The sequence below is a fragment of the Trichomycterus rosablanca genome, chromosome 13 (assembly GCF_030014385.1).
Source record: "Trichomycterus rosablanca isolate fTriRos1 chromosome 13, fTriRos1.hap1, whole genome shotgun sequence".
Taxonomy (NCBI): Eukaryota; Metazoa; Chordata; class Actinopteri; order Siluriformes; family Trichomycteridae; genus Trichomycterus; species Trichomycterus rosablanca.
This window is the reverse complement of record NC_086000.1, coordinates 11,379,717-11,398,844: the sequence shown is the minus strand read 5'-3', so window position 1 is coordinate 11,398,844 and position 19,128 is coordinate 11,379,717. Positions and strand designations below refer to the sequence as shown.

The 19,128-nt window shown below is 40.9% G+C and overlaps 1 protein-coding gene across 1 annotated transcript in view; it reads left to right on the top strand.

The window, feature by feature from the left end:
* Positions 1-17,995, top strand: part of ltk (leukocyte receptor tyrosine kinase) — a 147,064-nt gene extending 129,069 nt beyond the window's left edge. Inside the window, exons 22-32 of the mRNA XM_063007916.1 lie at positions 563-676; positions 6,313-6,499; positions 8,917-9,007; positions 9,103-9,167; positions 11,608-11,737; positions 11,942-12,039; positions 13,495-13,587; positions 15,248-15,349; positions 15,489-15,623; positions 16,806-16,896; positions 17,018-17,995. Of these exons, the coding sequence (XP_062863986.1) occupies positions 563-676; positions 6,313-6,499; positions 8,917-9,007; positions 9,103-9,167; positions 11,608-11,737; positions 11,942-12,039; positions 13,495-13,587; positions 15,248-15,349; positions 15,489-15,623; positions 16,806-16,896; positions 17,018-17,995 (2,084 nt within the window). The remainder of the gene's footprint in view (positions 1-562; positions 677-6,312; positions 6,500-8,916; positions 9,008-9,102; positions 9,168-11,607; positions 11,738-11,941; positions 12,040-13,494; positions 13,588-15,247; positions 15,350-15,488; positions 15,624-16,805; positions 16,897-17,017) is intronic.
* The last annotated feature ends 1,133 nt before the right edge of the window (positions 17,996-19,128 follow it).

Here is a 19,128-nt window from a genome sequence, read left to right as displayed (position 1 = left end):
TGGTCAGATGAATCAGCATTCCAGGTGTTTTTTGGAAAAAATGGACGCCATGTGCTCCGGACCAAAGACGAAAAGGACCATCCAGTCTGTTATCACTGTTATCAGCAACAAGTCCAAAAGCCAGGTTCTGTCATGGTATGAGGCTGTGTCAGTGCCCTTGGCAAAGGTCATTTACACTTCTGTGATGCAGAAAAGTACATTGAGATCTTAGAGCAACATATTCTGCCTTTAAGGGACGTCCATGCATTTTTCAAGGAATGGCAACATTACAAAGTGGTAAATGCTTTACTGTTTCAACTTTTTTTTGGAATGTGTTGCAGGCCTGAAATGCAAGAATGGATGTTTGTTAATAAATGAAATGAGGTTGAGCAGATAAAACATAAAATATTTCAGGTTCATCCTGTCTGCAATCAAATAAAAGTCAAAGTAAATGTAAATAATTCCAACTTTTTCTGATTTGGAGTTGTACATCTATGCCATAAACTATATCTTAACCTACAATGTCTTTCTTTAATGATTTAAAGTCAACTTTTTCCCATTTTCTCTTTTCCTTTGTTCCCAGTACAAACACAGGGTTCTGTGGCAAATGGACACCTGTCCCTGTCTCTGATCATGGCGGTGGTGGCGTCCACCCTGGTGACAGGCATTGTGCTGACCTGTGCTTGCCTCATTCTCAGTAAGAGACTCTTCCAGTTGTGCATCAACTCCGTCCCCTCCACATTCCACCGCCTATGAACCTCTCTCCACCCATCCACCCACTTTATCTGATGTAGTGACTCTTTTGGAGGAATAAGTCATATTAAGAGTATTTAAATTTTACAGCATTTTTATCATTAATTATTGCATGCCAACGTTTGGATTGCTGTGAGAGCTCAGCAAAGCAGTACATTAATCATTTAAAAGAAAGAACATTGGTCAGAGATCATGGATTTTTATATTGTTCTTCAGTATCATTTCTAAGTAAAAAGCTAATTTTCACTAATGTTCATAAATCCTAAGAATCTTAAGAACAACTGCTGGACAATTGATTGACTGATATGCTTAAATGAGATCTGCTTCAACTACTGCATAAATAATTGCAATCAGTTCACATTAGAAAAGCCAAGAGTGCAGATTCCAGTTACAATAAATACACTGATCAGCCATAAACATTTAAAACCGCATTCTTGTTTCTACACTCACTGTCCATTTTATCAACTCCACTGACCATATAGAAGCACTTTGTAGTTCTACAATTACTGACTGTAGTCCATCTGTTTCTCTGCCTGCTTTGTTAGCCCCCTTTCATGCTATTCTTCAATGGTCAGGACCACCACAGAGTAGGTATTATTTAGGTGGTGGATCATTCTCAGCACTGCGGTGACACTGACATGGTGGTGGTGTGTTAGTGTGTGTTGTGCTGGTATGAGTTGATAAGACACAGCAGTGCTGCTGGAGTTTTTAAACACCTCACTGTCACTGCTGGACTGAGAATAGTCCACTAACCAAAAATAACCAGCCAACAGCGCCCCGTGGGCAGTGTCCTGTGACCACTGATGAAGGTCTAGAAGATGACCAACTCAAACAACAACAATAGATGAGCGATCGTCTCTGACTATACATCTACAAGGTGGACCAACTAGGTAGGAGTGTCTAATAGAGTGGACAGTGAGTGGACACTGTGTTTAAAAACTCCAACAATGCTGCTGTGCCTGATTCACTCATACCAGTACAACACACACTAACACACCACCACCATGTCAGTGTCACTGCAGTGCTAAGATCCACTACTCTCCTGGGAGAGTCCTGACCATTAAAGAACAGCATGAAATTCAGTACTGAACAGTCAGTAATTGTAGAACTACAAATTGCTTCTATATGGTAAGTGTAGCTAAAAAAATGGGACAGTGAGTGTAGAAACAAGTAGGTAATGTAGTGGCTGATCGGTGTATATATACAGTGTATCACAAAAGTGAGTACACCCCTCACATTTCTGCAAATATTTTATTATATCTTTTCATGGGACAACACTATAGAAATAAAACTTGGATATAACTTAGAGTAGTCAGTGTACAACTTGTATAGCAGTGTAGATTTACTGTCTTCTGAAAATAACTCAACACACAGCCATTAATGTCTAAATGGCTGGCAACATAAGTGAGTACACCCCACAGTGAACATGTCCAAATTGTGCCCAAAGTGTCAATATTTTGTGTGACCACCATTATTATCCAGCACTGCTTTAACCCTCCTGGGCATGGAATTCACCAGAGCTGCACAGGTTGCTACTGGAATCCTCTTCCACTCCTCCATGATGACATCACGGAGCTGGTGGATGTTAGACACCTTGAACTCCTCCACCTTCCACTTGAGGATGTGCCACAGGTGCTCAATTGGGTTTAGTCCATCACCTTTACCTTCAGCTTCCTCAGCAAGGCAGTTATCATCTTGGAGGTTGTGTTTGGGGCAGTTTTCGAAGGGAGGGGATCATGCTCTGTTTCAGAATGTCACAGTACATGTTGGAATTCATGTTTCCCTCAATGAACTGCAGCTCCCCAGTGCCAGCAACACTCATGCAGCCCAAGACCATGATGCTACCACCACCATGCTTGACTGTAGGCAAGATACAGTTGTCTTGGTACTTCTCACAAGGGCGCCGCCACACATGCTGGACACCATCTGAGCCAAACAAGTTTATCTTGGTCTCGTCAGACCACAGGGCATTCCAGTAATCCATGTTCTTGGACTGCTTGTCTTCAGCAAACTGTTTGCGGGCTTTCTTGTGCGTCAGCTTCCTTCTGGGATGACGACCATGCAGACCGAGTTGATGCAGTGTGCGGCGTATGGTCTGAGCACTGACAGGCTGACCTCCCACGTCTTCAACCTCTGCAGCAATGCTGGCAGCACTCATGTGTCTATTTTTTAAAGCGAAGCCTGTTCCGAGTGGAACCTGTCCTGGAAAACCACTGTATGACCTTGGCCACCATGCTGTAGCTCAGTTTCAGGGTGTTAGCAATCTTCTTATAGCCCAGGCCATCTTTGTGGAGAGCAACAATTCTATTTCTCACATCCTCGGAGAGTTCTTTGCCATGAGGTGCCATGTTGAATATCCAGTGGCCAGTATGAGAGAATTGTACCCAAAACACCAAATTTAACAGCCCTGCTCCCCATTTACACCTGGGACCTTGACACATGACACCAGGGAGGGACAACGACACATTTGGGCACAATTTGGACATGTTCACTGTGGGGTGTACTCACTTATGTTGCCAGCTATTAAAACATTAATGGCTGTGTGTTGAGTTATTTTCAGAAGACAGTAAATCTACACTGCTATACAAGCTGTACACTGACTACTCTAAGTTATATCCAAGTTTTATGTCTATAGTGTTGTCCCATGAAAAGATATAATGAAATATTTGCAGAAATGTGAGGAGTGTACTCACTTTTGTGATACACAGTATACATGTACATATATATAATTATATATAATAATTCATGTTAAAAGTAAAAAGAAAGAAAACAGTAGCACAATACAGACTGTAACATATAAATGAAATGTAAATTAATTTTATTTTTGAATAATAACATTTATAATTTATAATGAATGAGTATTGTGTGTGTCTGTGTGTGTTTTTCTATTCAGTCCAGAAGAACTATCATTAACCTTAACATGACACTGTATTGTTGCCAGCTTGGGATTGCTGAGAATGATTAGTAAGGCAGTTTATTCAAAATCTGAAAGAAATAGCGCTCAGGTGGGCAGCGGTAAAACACGTCCATTTGAAACTCAGCTCTGCCATCCGGCAGGCCGGGCACCTACATGAACAACGATTGGCTGTTGTTCAAGGGGGTGCCGGTAAGGACCTCATAACTGATGCAATTATGACCCTGCTGGCTGATTGATAGTGCCTGCACAGAGACAAGGGATAATTCAGTGATCAGGGTGTGACTCTTCATACACAAAGCTGATCCGCATATGAACTTGCCTCGTGCAGGTGAAAAGATGCAGTCGGCAACTGCACACATGTCGGAGGGGGCGTGTGTTAGATTCAGCTGTCCTCAGTCAGGGTGGAGATTAACATCAGTAGAGAGGAAGTGTAATGCTAAAATGTAAAATAGGTGATTGGATACGACTAAATCGGGAGAAAAATTTTGGGGAAAATGACAAAAAAAACATCTGTAGGAAATAATTATTGTTTTTAGTATTATTTTTGAGTGAAATACCCCATTTAAGTAACATCCTGCTTTCTGATTGTAGCTGCATATATTTACAATATACACTGATTAGGCATACCATTATGACCACCTCTTTGTTTCTACACTCACCGTCCATTTTATCAGCTCCACTTACCATATAGAAGCACTTTGAAGTTTTACAATTACTGACTGTAGTCCATCTGTTTCTCTACATACTTTTTAGCCTGCTTTTACTCTGTTCTTTAATGGTCAGGACCACCACAGAGTAGGTATTATTTGGGTGGTGGATCATTCTCAGCACTGCAGTGACACTGACATGGTGGTGGTGTGTTAGTGTGTGTTGTGCTGGTATGAATGAATAAGACACAGCAATGCTGATTGAGTTTTTAAACACCTCACTGTCACTGCTGGACTGAGAATAGTCCACCAACCAAAAATAACCAGCCAACAGCGCCCCTTAGGCAGCGTCCTGTGACCACTGATGGAGGTCTAGAAGATGACCAACTCAAACAGCAGCGATAGATGAGCGATCGTCTCTGACTTTTCATCTACAAGGTGGACCAACTAGGTAGGAGTGTCTAATAGGAGAGTGGACAGTGAGTGGACACAGTATTTAAAAACTCCAGCAGCGCTGCTGTGTCTGATCCACTCATACCAGCAAAACACACACTAACACACCACCAGTGCCCAGTCAGTGTCACTGCAGTATTTAGAATGATCCACCACCTACATAATACCTGCTCTGTGGTTGTCCTGTGGGGGTCTTGACCATTAAAGAACAGGGTGAAAGCAGGTTAAAAAGATATGTAGAGAAACCGATGGACTACAGTCAGTAATTGTAGAACTACAAAGTGCTTCTGTATGGTAAGTGGTGCTGATAAAATGGACAGTGTGTGTAGAAACAAGGAGGTGGTTTTAATGTTATGGCTGATCAGTGTATCATTTAAAGCTTTTCTGGATGTTGGACTTGGTATTCAAGGCTTCTATGAAAAGCAATAATTTAAGTGAGAAACTCGAATGTTGGTAAGGTCATGTCTTTCTTCATAAGCTCCAATGCCATTTCCTCTGAGCTTCAGTAAAATGTTGAGGCACGTTTATCATCAACTGGTTTGAATAAGAAATAAAAAAAGCATTTTTTATATGAAAAGACCTTTCATGCTGAGAAGGGAAGATCTGCAGCTCCATGTTTTCCCACTATAATGACTTTCATGGTTTTTATTTCACTTAAAATGTATACCTTTAAAATTAAGTTCCATGACCTCACCAGGTTTTTTAATATCACAGATGTGATTCATTGATTTAAATGCCAAAAACGTTTTTGACCATTATGTAGTGATTAATGGCCTTGTGACTGGAAAGACTAAAACAGACATCAGTTGGTGGTATTACTTATATATTCCACTGAGCTCTATTGGTGGTTAACCTTTGTCTTTTCCCCTGAGCTCTCCCCACTGCAGGTTGGTAGTCTGTGCTTGGGCAACTCCTTCCCTTCATTTTTTTACTCCTTCCCTGCTTACCTCACTCCCTTCCCTTGGTCTACTTCCTGCCGGCTTTGCTTCGAGTCCAACGGCAATGGGGACCCCTCACCTCCATGCAGTGCCCTCCCCCTAGGCAAACTACCAACCTGCAGTGGGGATGTGTGCAGCCACCACTTAGGGTGAGTGCTTTCTGCTCGGCTGCCAGTGCAGAGGGCAAGCGCTTCGCCGATGCAAACACACGTTAACAACTAATACAAATTTTGGACCATTATAGTATAGTATTTTTTTTATTAAAAGATGACCTGGGTGACGAACAGCACCAGGGTACTGGAATCTGGGCTCAGACTTTGTATGGCATGCTCTTCATACGTCTATGTGGGTTTCCACAGAGTATTATCTCCCAAAAACATAGAAAATGTGTCTTGGATATTGCCCCAAGCTTTGAAAAAATGGGTGAAAATGTCATGTGGCAATTAAAACCCTCTCCAGAGTATCCTGCCATGCACCCAGTGTTTCAAGGTGGCCCTGCGCCTACCATGACTTCCATGATAATGTATAAAAAATGTATAAATGTGTTAATAATAATACAAAAAATGTAATGTAATAATATTTTGTGTCTTATCATGTTTTGACCCTGTGCCATGTGTTCCTGCAGTGTACTACCGCAAGAAGAACCACCTCCACGCTGTCCGGGTACGTCTTCAAAGTCCTGAGCACAAACTGAGCAAGATCCGTTCTACCACCATCATGACTGACTACAACCCAAACTACTGCTTTGCTGGCAAAGTAGCTTCATTGAGTGAGCTGAAGGAGGTGCCACGCAAAAACATCACCCTCCTCAGGTTCTCTGCCCTAAAGCAAAATGAATACAATCATATCCAGGCTTTACAGTAAACAGTTATGTATAGTGAAGGCCTTTAGCAAGCATTGTATTTTGTAAATAGAAACACATTTAGAATTTCATGCCTGCATTACACTCCAAATAAATTGGGGCACCAAAGTGGCGCAGCGGGATCTTCCGCTAGCACACCAGTGCTGAGATTCTGAACATCTTCTGCTCCCGTTCGGCTGGGCGCCATCTAGCGGGCACAATTGGCAGTGCCTGCAGCAGAGAAAATTGGCCACCTAGACTGCTGGGTGGAAAAGACCAGACTAAGTGGGTGGGGTCAATCAAAATGCTGCGTAAGGACCCTGGTTAGCAGACTGAGGTGCCTGTGCAAAAGTGGTTGAGCCTCATGTGCGAATCCACCTAAGCACGGACGAAAAAGAAGGGGTCAAGGGACTGCGTCGGAGGGGGCATGGAGTAGGTGAATATACCCTTCTCCAGCGCAATCGGGATCCCCAGCAGCGGAAAACTAATTGGCTACACTTAATTGGGGGAAAAGGGAGAAAAGAAAAGAAAAGAAAAAAGTAAATAAAAGAAAAAAAATATTCAAGTTACAGCATTCCACAATAAGCAGGTGAACTGGTAACAGGTGAGGGAATCATGATTGGGTATAAAAGGTGGATCCACCAAAGCTTCAGTCTTTACAAGCAATAATGGTTTATGGCTCAGCACTTTGAGCCAAACTTCAGGAGAAAATTGTTGGTTTAGTTTAAAAAGAACATTTCTCATTCTCATTGCAAGATTGCAAACAATTTAGTCTTTCACCATCTACTGTGCATAATATTGTAAAAAGAGTCAGGGAATATGAAGAGATCTCAGTCTGTGTAGGACAAAGCCGGACACCACTGCTAAATGTGCGTGATCTTTGAGCTCTTAAATAGCATTGCATTAAAAACCACCGTGCTACTGTGATTAAATACAGCCACATAGGCTTGGTAGTACATCAGAAAACTGTCGTCACTTTACACAGTCTACCATTGCATCAAGTATTGCAATATTAAACACTAGTACACAAAGAGAAAACTGTATATCAATTCCAGACAGAAATGCTGCAACCTCTCTGGGGCCGAGCTTATCTTAGATGGACCAAAAACAGAGGAAAAGAATAGAATGGAAATAGAATAGAATGTATATATTTGTCATATATACATATACAGATGTACAGTACTACGAAATTCTTTCTTCACATATCCCAGCTTGTTTGGAAGCTGGGGTCAGAGCGCAGGGTCAGCCATCGTACGGCTCCCCTGGAACAGAGAGGGTTAAGGGCCTTGCTCAAGGACCCAACAGTGGTTGCATGGCAGAGCTGGGATTCGAACTCATCTTTTCAGTTGATAGCCCAAAGCCCTACCTACTAGGCTACCACTGCCCCCTCAAGTGTGCTGTAGTCAGATGCGTCCACTTTTAGGCTTGTTTTTGGGAACAATGGACATTGAGTTCTCTGTGCCAAAGAGATGAGGACCATCCAGACAGTTATTAGTAAGGCCTACCTAATTCATGACCATGAAAATCGCGTCACGGACTGTGAAATGAGCCCTTTCCAGTGAAATATGCAATTTGCTGTGAAATTCAACACTTAAGTTTTGTGTTTTGTGTTTAGCGATTTAACCTTCTTTATTCGCATAGCGTATGATATATGAGGTGCAATATGAGGCGGTCCTAGCAATCAGGCATCATAATTAAGTTAGTGTAACAGACTTTCCTGTGGTGTAGTGTGCTGCCAATGTTTGATGTATGTGTTTAGGTATTGAGTGCATTTTGTCCATTTGGGGGATTCCAGGCAGTAAAAAAAGTGTGCTTCTCTACACGCGCGATCATCTCTGTAATCTGTGCTCAAAAGAACAAGCCAGTAAAGTATTATGCTCCTGATAGTTTGACTATGTAATTCTAAAAACGCTTGGTTACATTAACAATCGGTTAGACAAAATGTCCAAGATGTCAAAGTATAAAGCAGCTAAAAACATGACTCGGGTAACTGAGTTTGGAAAACTCCAATTTTTTGGACATGGGGGGGGTCTTTGAAAGGGGGCTATTAATGTAGGCTGTGCTGTGTATTGTAGCTTTAAATCAACAAACTCAAACACACATTTGTACCGCCATTTCCAAGACTAATCCTTCTTGATATTTAAATTCTTGTATTCATACCTGTATGTATATATCGTTTTTAATCTATATTATTTTATCTACATATATTGCTATTATTATTATCCGTATATTACCACCATTATGTACTCATCCATACCTATGTCTGATATATTTTATATCTGACACACAGTCTATATTCATATTTTAATATATATGTATAGTTATTAATATTTGCATGTTTTTTATGTGTGAAATATCTTAATGAATTTGTTTTGGGTTTAACTGCAGGGCTTTGGGTCACGGTGCTTTCGGGGAAGTATATGAAGGCCAGGTTTTCGGTATGAATGGAGAAAACACTGCTATGCAGGTTGCTGTCAAGGTTAGTATCGCCCTGTTTTTGTTATGATCAAAGTGTGATCTGCTTTTGATAACTTTAATTAACTCCTGATTTTCATCTCCTCGTCTGTCTGATAGACTCTTCCAGAAATCTGTTCTGAGCAAGATGAGATGGATTTCCTCATGGAGACACTAATTATGAGGTATGTATCACACACAGATTTACACAAACAAAGTCTCTATGGTTGCACATGTGCAAAACAGATGAGCAGCACTAATCCACAGCGTGGCTAGCAGAAGAACCTGGGGGAATAGGACGTCTTGTTTTTTTTATTTGTTTGTTTTGAGTACTTGACTCGCAGCTGTTAGTTGTTCTAGTTACTGCATCCTTTTCCATTCAGACAGCAGCTGTTCTTTGATTTGATCACTTCAGTCATTGATTGAACACACTGCACGGTAGGCTACTGATACTAGCTCCGCGTGACCTTTTTCTGCTTCACAATGTATCAAAACAAACTTTAGACCTCCTAATAATTGGTAATGGCTCCAAATACATAGTGTGGTTTTATTCCTGGATTATATTCTGCTAATATTTTAAATACATTCATCTGCACTTGTACTAATGATGATGGGAAGTTTTATTCAATTTAGCAAATCAGTTATTTCAAATGGTTTGTCTTAATGAATCAAACATGCCAGATTAAACCCACTTTCCAAAATAGGTAAAGATAATTTTTCACTGGTTCATGTTTGCACGTCTTTATTCATAGACTTAAAGCTCATTTTCAAACTCAGACCCAATTAGAGAATACAAATATGATTCGCTGGCATGAATATTTGATCAAATCTAACCAAACCACACAAGTCTGTGTTACAAAATCCTTAAAATGCAGCAAGATTCCCCAAACTATGTGATGCTACTTATCAAGCATTTTTCAGCATTTTAGATACCGTTGTATAATAAAGCAATAAGCCACGAGAGGCCGTGCATTACTGTGATTTTAGCACGGGGATGAAGTTTTAAGGTCTCGAGTGGCTTATTGCTTTTATAAAACGGTGGTCAACATAAAATATAATAAATACAACAATGTTTAATTCATAAATGTATTTATTGTGTATAAACTTACAATAAAGCATTCTTCCGCGACGCAAAATAGTTCGATTAACAGTGTTGCTAGGCAACATGAGGGCGAAAATAACATTAACTTTTCTATTCAGTGGCGTATTAATATGGAATGATGTGAGGTGGTCCTAGGTGTGCGTTTATCGGGGATTTTACAATGGCTTCGAACGCGGCTCAGCCAATCAGATTTTAGGACCGGAACTATCCGTTTTATAAAATCCATTAGACATAATAACAACACGTTTTTGCGCACAGCATTGCGAAGAAGCCTCCCCCCTTTCTTATTTTAGGCATGACTGTACCCCTCTGCACAAAGGTCTATAAATACGTAGATCTACCGATTGACCAGGAACTATACTAATGGATCATCATGATGACTGATGAGTCAGTCAGAAGCTTTATGAAAGTCTTCTAAAATGTTTTTGCTCATCCCTGAGAGCTTGTGTAGGTTGTACATATTAACCAGAGAATATTATTTACACATGTAATGTCTTTTAACTTTTCAGTTCTAAATATTTTTCATTTTAAACAAAGATGTATATGATAATAATAATTAGCTGTTCAGCATTGAGGTTCAGATTGGCACACTTCTTTCTCCAAACTGTCTTTAATAAAAATACATGAGTAAATGTATCAGCCATAACATTAAAACCACCTCCTTGTTTCTACACACACTGTCCATTTTATTGGCTTCACTTACCATATAGAACCACTTTGAAGTTCTACAGTTACTGACTGTAGTCCATCTGTTTCTCTACATGCTTTGTTAGCCCCCTTTCATGCTGTTCTTCAATGGTCAGGACACTCCCAGGACCACTACAGAGTAGGTATTATTTGGGTGGTGAATCATTCTCAGCACTGCTGTGACACTGACATGGTGGTGGTATGTCAGTGTGTGTTGTACTGGTATGAGTGGATCAGACACAGCAGCGCTGCTGGAGTTTTTAAACACCTCACTGTCCCTGCTAGACTGAGAATAGTCCACCAACCAAAAACATCCAGCCAACAGCACCCCATGGGCAGCGTCCTGTGAAAACTGATGAAGGTCTAGAAGATGACCAACTCAAAGAGCAGCAATAGATGAGCGATCGTCTCTAACTTTACATCTACAAGGTGAACCAACTAGGTAGGAGTGTCTAATAAAGTGGACAGTGAGTGGACACGGTATTTTAAAAATACTCCAGCAGCGCTGCTGTGTCTGATCCACTCATACCAGCACAACACACACCAACACAACACCACCATGTCAGTGTCACTGCAGTGCTGAGAATGATCCACCACCTAAATAATACCTACTCTTAGTGGTCCTGTGGGGGTCCTGACCATTGAAGATCAGGCTTAAAAGGTATGTAGAGAAATAGATGGACTACAGTCAGTAATTGTAGAACTACAAAGTGCTTCTATATGATAAGTGGAGCTGATAAAATGAACAGTGAGTGTGGAAACAAGGAAGTGGTTTTAATGTTATGGCTGATTGGTGTATACATTTTTGTGTATATGTGTATTGTGTGCATTTGCAGTAAGTTTAACCATCAGAACATAGTGTGCTGTATCGGAGTCAGTCTGCAGATCCTGCCTCGTTTTATTCTTCTGGAGCTCATGACCGGAGGAGACATGAAGAGCTTTCTGAGACAGACTCGCCCCAAAGCTGTAAGTGGCTGTACTGCATGTTGTCGATACTGTGTGCCTGCCTGTTAGAATAAACATGCATGCTTGATTATGCTAATTTAACCAAGCTGTTTGTGTGGATTAGTGGCATGCAGAGTGTTCTAGTCTGTATTGTTATTGAACTAGCTGTGTTCAGTGTTTTAGTGTTTTATTGACAAGCTAATCTGACCACTCTGACTTTAACAGAATCAGCCCTCGTCTCTGACTATGCTGGAGCTGCTGCAAATGGCCAGAGATATCGCATTCGGCTGCCGATACCTGGAGGAGAACCACTTTATTCACAGGTAGTGACACACTTTTACAATGTTTTGAAATGTTGTTTACTCTGATAAATGGCCCAGATGACCATTGGGTATTCTTGTAAAGGGCATTTTTCTTGCAAAAATCACTTCTGATATTCTACTTATTTCAAATAATTGCTTTGTCCTGGATCTGGTGTCACTCAAGAACAATTATAATAATAATAATAATAATAATAATACACCAGTGACAGGGTGCCAATTTATTGCAGGTCACTCACTCGCTCTCCCACCCACTCACCCCTAAGACCAATTTAGAGCAGCCAATCCACCTTTGTTTTATTTCAGGGGGTGAAAAGAAACTGAAGTACCTGGGGATGGGTGGAACATGCAAAACTTTTCACAGACACTAACTGGAGATGAGGTTAAAACTCGCTTGCTATTGTGTGGCACCTACCCTTCTAGCTACACCACTATGTTGACTTGTTTCCCATCTTATTATGATTATCATGCACTAATTGTACTGTACCCACTTTTGCCAAAGTCAAATCAGATTCATTGTTCGGAATCAACAACAAAGCCACTTAATGCAAGTTTGATTCCATGCATTGAAAACACTGTCCTCATATTTTCTGGTATATTAAACCAAATAGAGTATGGTTAAGTGAATGTTTTGCTTCATGATTTAATAGAAGATAGCTGATAACAAATAAGCTGTTTAATACACAAGCCCTGCTGAGACTTAGATTCTAGTAGTGCTATCGGCCTGGTCGAGCACTCTGTAAACCATGCCAGTGTGAGAAAAGGTCAGTTAGGAATTCACCTCCTTGCCACTGTAACAGTGGTGCCTGCTGTCAGCTTGAGGTGCCGACAAGTGGCAAAGACTTATTAACGGTGGGTAGTAGCCCCCTTCTGCCAGAATATATGTTTAACATGAATCAAAGCCTGCAGATGTAGTGGGTAATTAAAAAAAATCATAATTGCTCAACTGTGTAAGAAATAAAAAAAAAATTCTTGAAGTTGAAAGAAAAGTTCTGATTAGAAGAAGAAGAATGCTTTTATTTGTCATATCACACACTCAGAGCACAGAGTCAGCTATCGTATGACGCCCCTGGAGCAGAAAGGGTTAAGGGCCTTGATCAAGGGCCCAACAGTGGCTGCATGGCAGAGCTGGGATTCCAACTCTCAACCCTTCAGTTGATAGCCCAAAGCCTTACCCAATAGGCTACCACTGTCCCACTGTAAAATGTGTTTGTTTCAGGTGTCTGCTTTGAAAATGTAGAGAGTAAAAAGGACGTTTACGTACAAAGCCATACCATGTACAGTTATTAAAGGAACTAGTTACTTCTCATCTGCATTAATGTCACTTTAAACCAGACCAGCCAATCTGTAGCCTCCTCAAATGGTGGAAATCAAACTGCTTGTTCAGGTTGGTTGGGGATTAACAAACAAATTAAACATTGTAGATATGTAACACTGTAATGTATAATTCTGCTTCAGAGACATTGCTGCACGCAATTGCCTGTTGACCTGTACCGGTCCAGAGAGGGTGGCCAAAATTGGGGATTTTGGAATGGCCCGCGACATATACAGGTACGTTTTTTTATAATTTCTTGTAAAGTCAAAGTTGTAACCAGTTCATGTGTTTTTGTTGTGCTTTTAATGCCATAATATAAGCTTGATTTTTTTGTTTTTGGTTTTCTTTCCCAAACATATTTTAAACATACACTGATCAGCCATAACAATAAAACCACCTTCTTGTTTCTACACTTACTGTCCATTTTATTCGCTCCACTTACCTTATAGGAGCACTTTGTAGTTCTGCAATTACTGACTGTAGTCCATCTGTTTCTCTACATGCTTTTTAACCAGCTTTCACCCTGTTCTTCAATGGTCAGGACCCCTACAGGACCACCACAGAGCAGGCACTATTTAAGTGGTGGAGGTGTGTTAGTGTGTGTTGTGCTGGTATGAGTGGATCAGACACAGCAGCAGAGTTTTTAAATACCGTGTCCACTCACTGTCCACTCTATTAGACACTCCTATCTATTTGGTCCACCTTGTAGATGTAAAGTCAGAGACGATCGCTCATCTATTGCTGCTGTTTGAGTTGGTCATCTTCTAGACCTTCATCAGTGTTCACAGGACGCTGCCCATGGGGCGCTGTTGGCTGGATGTTTTTGGTTGGTGGACTATTCTCAGTCCAGCAGTGACAGTGAGGTGTTTAAAAACTCCAGTAGCGCTGCTGTGTCTGATCCACTCATACCAGCACAACACACACTAACACACCACCACCATGTCAGTGTCACTGCAGTGCTGAGAATGATCCACCACCCAAATAATACCTGCTCTGTAGTGGTCCTGGGAGAGTCCTGATCATTAAAGAACAGCATGAAAAGGGGGCTAACAAAGCATGCAGAGCAATTTCTAGATCTTCCAAAGTCCATGTGGTTATATTCCTTGATGGCCAACATACTAAAAGTTGCTTTAAGTTGCATTGAATATAGTTTTTTTTGGCTTTGCCATCTATTCCATTTCTCGGAATTTTAAATAGTTTAACATGTTTTGTGCTGTAGAAGGTGACGTTCCTAAATTCCGTGCAAATGTGCTTTGAGAAACACTGTTCTTACATTGCTGGATTGTTTGGAATTGACCCAACATTGCTTGTAAATAACACATAATATAAAGGCTTTAATTTAATAATGCTCATTTTATACCCAATCAATCAATAAATACTCATCTGTTGCCTATTCATCTGCTTAACCTGTACACTGTTCCACAACTGGCCTTAAATTGCCCCTCTCTCACCTTTTTTGGACTGCGTTGTAGACATTAAATTGTCAAGTCAAGTCAAATTTATTTATATAGCGCTTTTTACAATGGACATTGTCTCAAAGCAGCTATACAGAATCCAGGACTAACAGACCAAAACCCCTGTTGAGCAAGCCGAGGGTGACGGTGGCAAGGAAAAACTCTCTTAAAAATACAGGAAGAAACCTTGAGAGGAACCAGGACTCAGCAGGGATCCTCATCCTCCTTGGGTGGCAAGCAAAATATAGTTACAAAAAAAAGAATAATTTGATAAGCTACAACAATAAATATATATTTTGATGGGTTGTAAATACTCGTAAAGGAGTTTATATTTGCATTTTCTCTACTGTTCCAACTATTTTGGAAATAGGTTTGCATTATGTGGTATAACAATGAAAGTATTTGGCATTTGGTGTGTCTAACTATGTATTTCTACTCGCAGGGCCAGCTACTACAGGAAAGGTGGTCGAGCCATGCTGCCAGTGAAATGGATGCCACCTGAGGCTTTTCTGGAGGGCATTTTTACCTGCAAGACTGATACATGGTAATATGTGGTTTGTCATTATGGTATAATATATGTTTTATTTCTCCAAATGGTCAGTTGTGTTTGACAAAATGTTTAATGCTATATAAAACAGTACAATAGTCTATTTAGTAACGTTTTGTTTTGTCTCCCTCTGTAGGTCATTTGGGGTACTGCTGTGGGAGATTTTCTCCCTGGGCTACATGCCTTATCCTTGTAGGACCAATCAAGAGGTGCTGGAGTTCGTGACTAGTGGAGGACGCATGGATCCCCCGAAGAAGTGCCCAGGCCCTGTGTATGTAACTTTTAAAGCTTTAAACATCCAGGCAGGGATCAGTGTGACTAGCAGGCCTACTGTTTGTATTAAAACAGTGAATAATAATAATAGATAATGTTTTATATTCACACATCTATGGATTTAAGATTGCTTTACAAGAAATGATTTTTTTAAAAGCACCATAGAACAGTACACCCTAACAGTAATAATTTAATAGCAATAGAATTAAGTAAAAAGGTGTGTCTTTATTCGATTTAAGGGAAGAAGAAAATTAAAATATCATAGGTTGGGACAGTAGCACTGAGAGATTTATTCATTTATTCACTGTCTGTTTTACCACTGCTTTATTCAATTCAGGGTTGTGGTGGATTAAATTCAACCAAAGCGAAAGGTAGAAAAAATCCTGGAAAACTGAAGGTGATAGAAGGCTAATTTGGAGATTGAACTAATATGTGATTGAACAAAGAGTCTGGCACTAGTGGAGGTATTTACTTTAATAGCATTTAGATTAATTGACTTACACTTAGGAAGAACAGCCCTAGACCCCGTCAGCATCGTTTCTGTTTTATTACAGTTTAGTACACTTCAGAAAGCTTTGATGACATCAGTGTTTAAAACTGTTTAACAGATTAGTAGGTGGGAAGGATGCGGAGGGAAGAGTATAAAGGGGAATTTGTGTGTCCATATTAATGTGATGTTAGTTCATCATCATCTCATCAGCAGCTCGAGTAATGTGTAATTCACGACACCTGTCGTGCCCGTGTTATCACTACAGTATAAACACAACGTTGCTGTGTTAAAGCAGCGCAAATTACTACAGAGACACATATTTATGTGGCACAAACAGCCCAATAAAAATAGTTTGATTAAAAATTTTTATCTTGATTAATTTTTTTAACGCAATTAACAACAGCCATAATATACTGTATATTACTGCTTGAAAGTTCATAGATACTCTGATCAACTTAATAAAAGTAAAATATAACTTGAAAAAAATGCTTCAGTTACATTTTGTTATTAGGAATCGTTCAGGTTGTCAATAATTGTGGAACATTTGTTAAATTTAAATATTTCTTATAACCCTTTTTTACTCATCTCTACCAGTTGTGCCAGTCATTGTGGAGAGGACTGTGTATATGGTGTTTGTCCATTAATAACTGATTTTTATACAGACCTGAATAACACTGTCTTGTGTGGTAGGTACCGGATTATGACACAGTGTTGGCAGCACTGCCCAGAACATCGACCAAACTTCTCAGCTATTTTAGAGAGGCTCAACTATTGCACTCAGGTACAGAACTCACCCAATCATGTATCAGATTTCTCTTCTCTAGTGTCTGGATTGGTTGATCATATCACCCTAACTGTTTGTATCCTTCCTCTTTTTCCTCCTCACCGTTAATCCAATCCAGGACCCTGATGTCATAAACACCCCCCTTCCAGTTGAATGTGGACCAGCTGCGGATGAAGACAGTAGCACTGTTATTCGTCCTGTAGCATCTAGCAGCATGAGTCCCCTTCTAATAAGACATTCCATGTCACAGGAGCTACCTGTGCACCCTGGCATCTTTCCTTCCATCCCTCAGGTCTGCAAGCCCAGTCTGCTGCCGCAGTGGCCATCACATGTTCCTCAGGAGATGGCCTCTAGCCACGAAGCTCTGGAGCCATGCTGGACTGAGCCACTGTCTGCTCCAGGAGCCTGCTCTAGTTCTTGGCTCCAGGTTCCTGTACACCAGCCATGCTCCAGAGCCAGCTCCTCCTCTGGCAGCCAAAAGCTGAAAAACAACACCAAGAACCTGTGGAACCCTACGTACGGTTCCTGGGTTCTAGAGAGCTTTGGACAGGGAAAAACATCCCTGTTGCAGACCCAATCCATGCCTCTATCTTCTACCTCCACCATGATGACTGCTTCTATTGCTTCTATTACCTCAGCCTCAGAGCACAACGACTCTGGGACAGAAACTAACGCTTCACCATGCTCAAACACATCACCAGCTCCCTCTCAGATGAGCTCCAGTCCTTCAGGATCTTGTTGTCTGACAACACAAAAAGTGTCAGCTGGTACTGCAGTTTACTCAATTAGTGCTGCCATGGACCTGGCCAAGCTGCACAGCTTCACTTGTGGCAACATGAATTACTCATATGATGAGCAGAGCTACGAGGCAGAGACTCTGCCTTTTGTAGTTGCCAGATCTTCAGAACCTAGCAGCTCTGCAGCCAGATCTTCACTAACAGTGCTGAGCCTGGCCTCTTACTCTACCCACAAGCCATTGATCAAGCGTCACGCCAGCTATGGACACGAAGATGTCGGGAGCAAGCCTGAAAAACCCACACGAGACCGAGACTCAGGCTTCTCATTATCAGAAGATCTGAGTGTTCCTTCTGTGTAGCATTGTCAGAATTATACACTACGCTGATATGGTTGTACATTCATCACAAAGGATCATCTTGAAGCAAGGACTTCGGGATTCTAGCTTCTGGATTCTTCTTGCAAATTTTATTTTAAGTAGTCTCACAGAGCCAGACATGATCTCAAAAAAGAAACATTGGAGAATTTGACTTAAAGACAAGAGGGAATGTTACAGCGTTAAATACTCTGACAAAAATCTGAGGTTTAGCCATTATTTTAAGCCACATATAGTGAACAATACAGAAGCTACGTCAGCTTCAGCCTTTACTTATCGGTGCCATGCCCATTCACACACTTCTAGTCAAGTCAAATTTATTTGTATAGCACTTTTTACAATAATCATTGTTTCAAAGCAGCTTTACAGAATCCAGGACCAACAGACCTAAACCCCTGTTAAACAAGCCGAGGGTGACAGTGGCAAGGAAGAACCCTTAAAAATACAGGAAGAAACCTTGAGAGAAACCAGACTCAGCAGGGACCCCCATCCTCCTTGGGTGGCCTGAAGGATAATTTGAATAAATAGGATTTACACAGATTATACAGGGCGGCACGGTGGCTAAGTGGGTAGCACTGTCGCCTCACAGCAAGAAGGTCCTGGGTTCGATCCCCAGGTGGGGCGATCCGGGTCCTTTCTGTGTGGAGTTTGCATGTTCTCCCCGTGTCCGCGTGGGTTTCCTCCGGGTGCTCCGGTTTCCTCCCACAGTCCAAAGACATGCAAGTGAGGTCAATTGGAGACACTAAATTGTCCATGACTTTGTTCAGTATAACCTTGTGTGAACTGATGAACCTTGTGTAATGAGTAACTACCGTTCCTGTCATGAATGTAACCAAAGTGTAAAACATGACCTTAAAATCCTAATAAACAAACAAACAAACACAGATCATACATACACAACATTAAATTGAACTAAAAGTTATAACCAGCAAAAAATTACATCTGTTGCACACCTGGATTCGCGCGGTTTATCCCATTCTTTATGGCATATCCTCCCAAGCTCTGTCACAAAGACTGTGATCTTCAGGTATCTTCACAAATGTTTCAAGGGGTTAAATTCTGAATGTTCTTGAGTATGCCAAGACACTTACTCCAAAGCCAACAGTATGTTTTTTTAA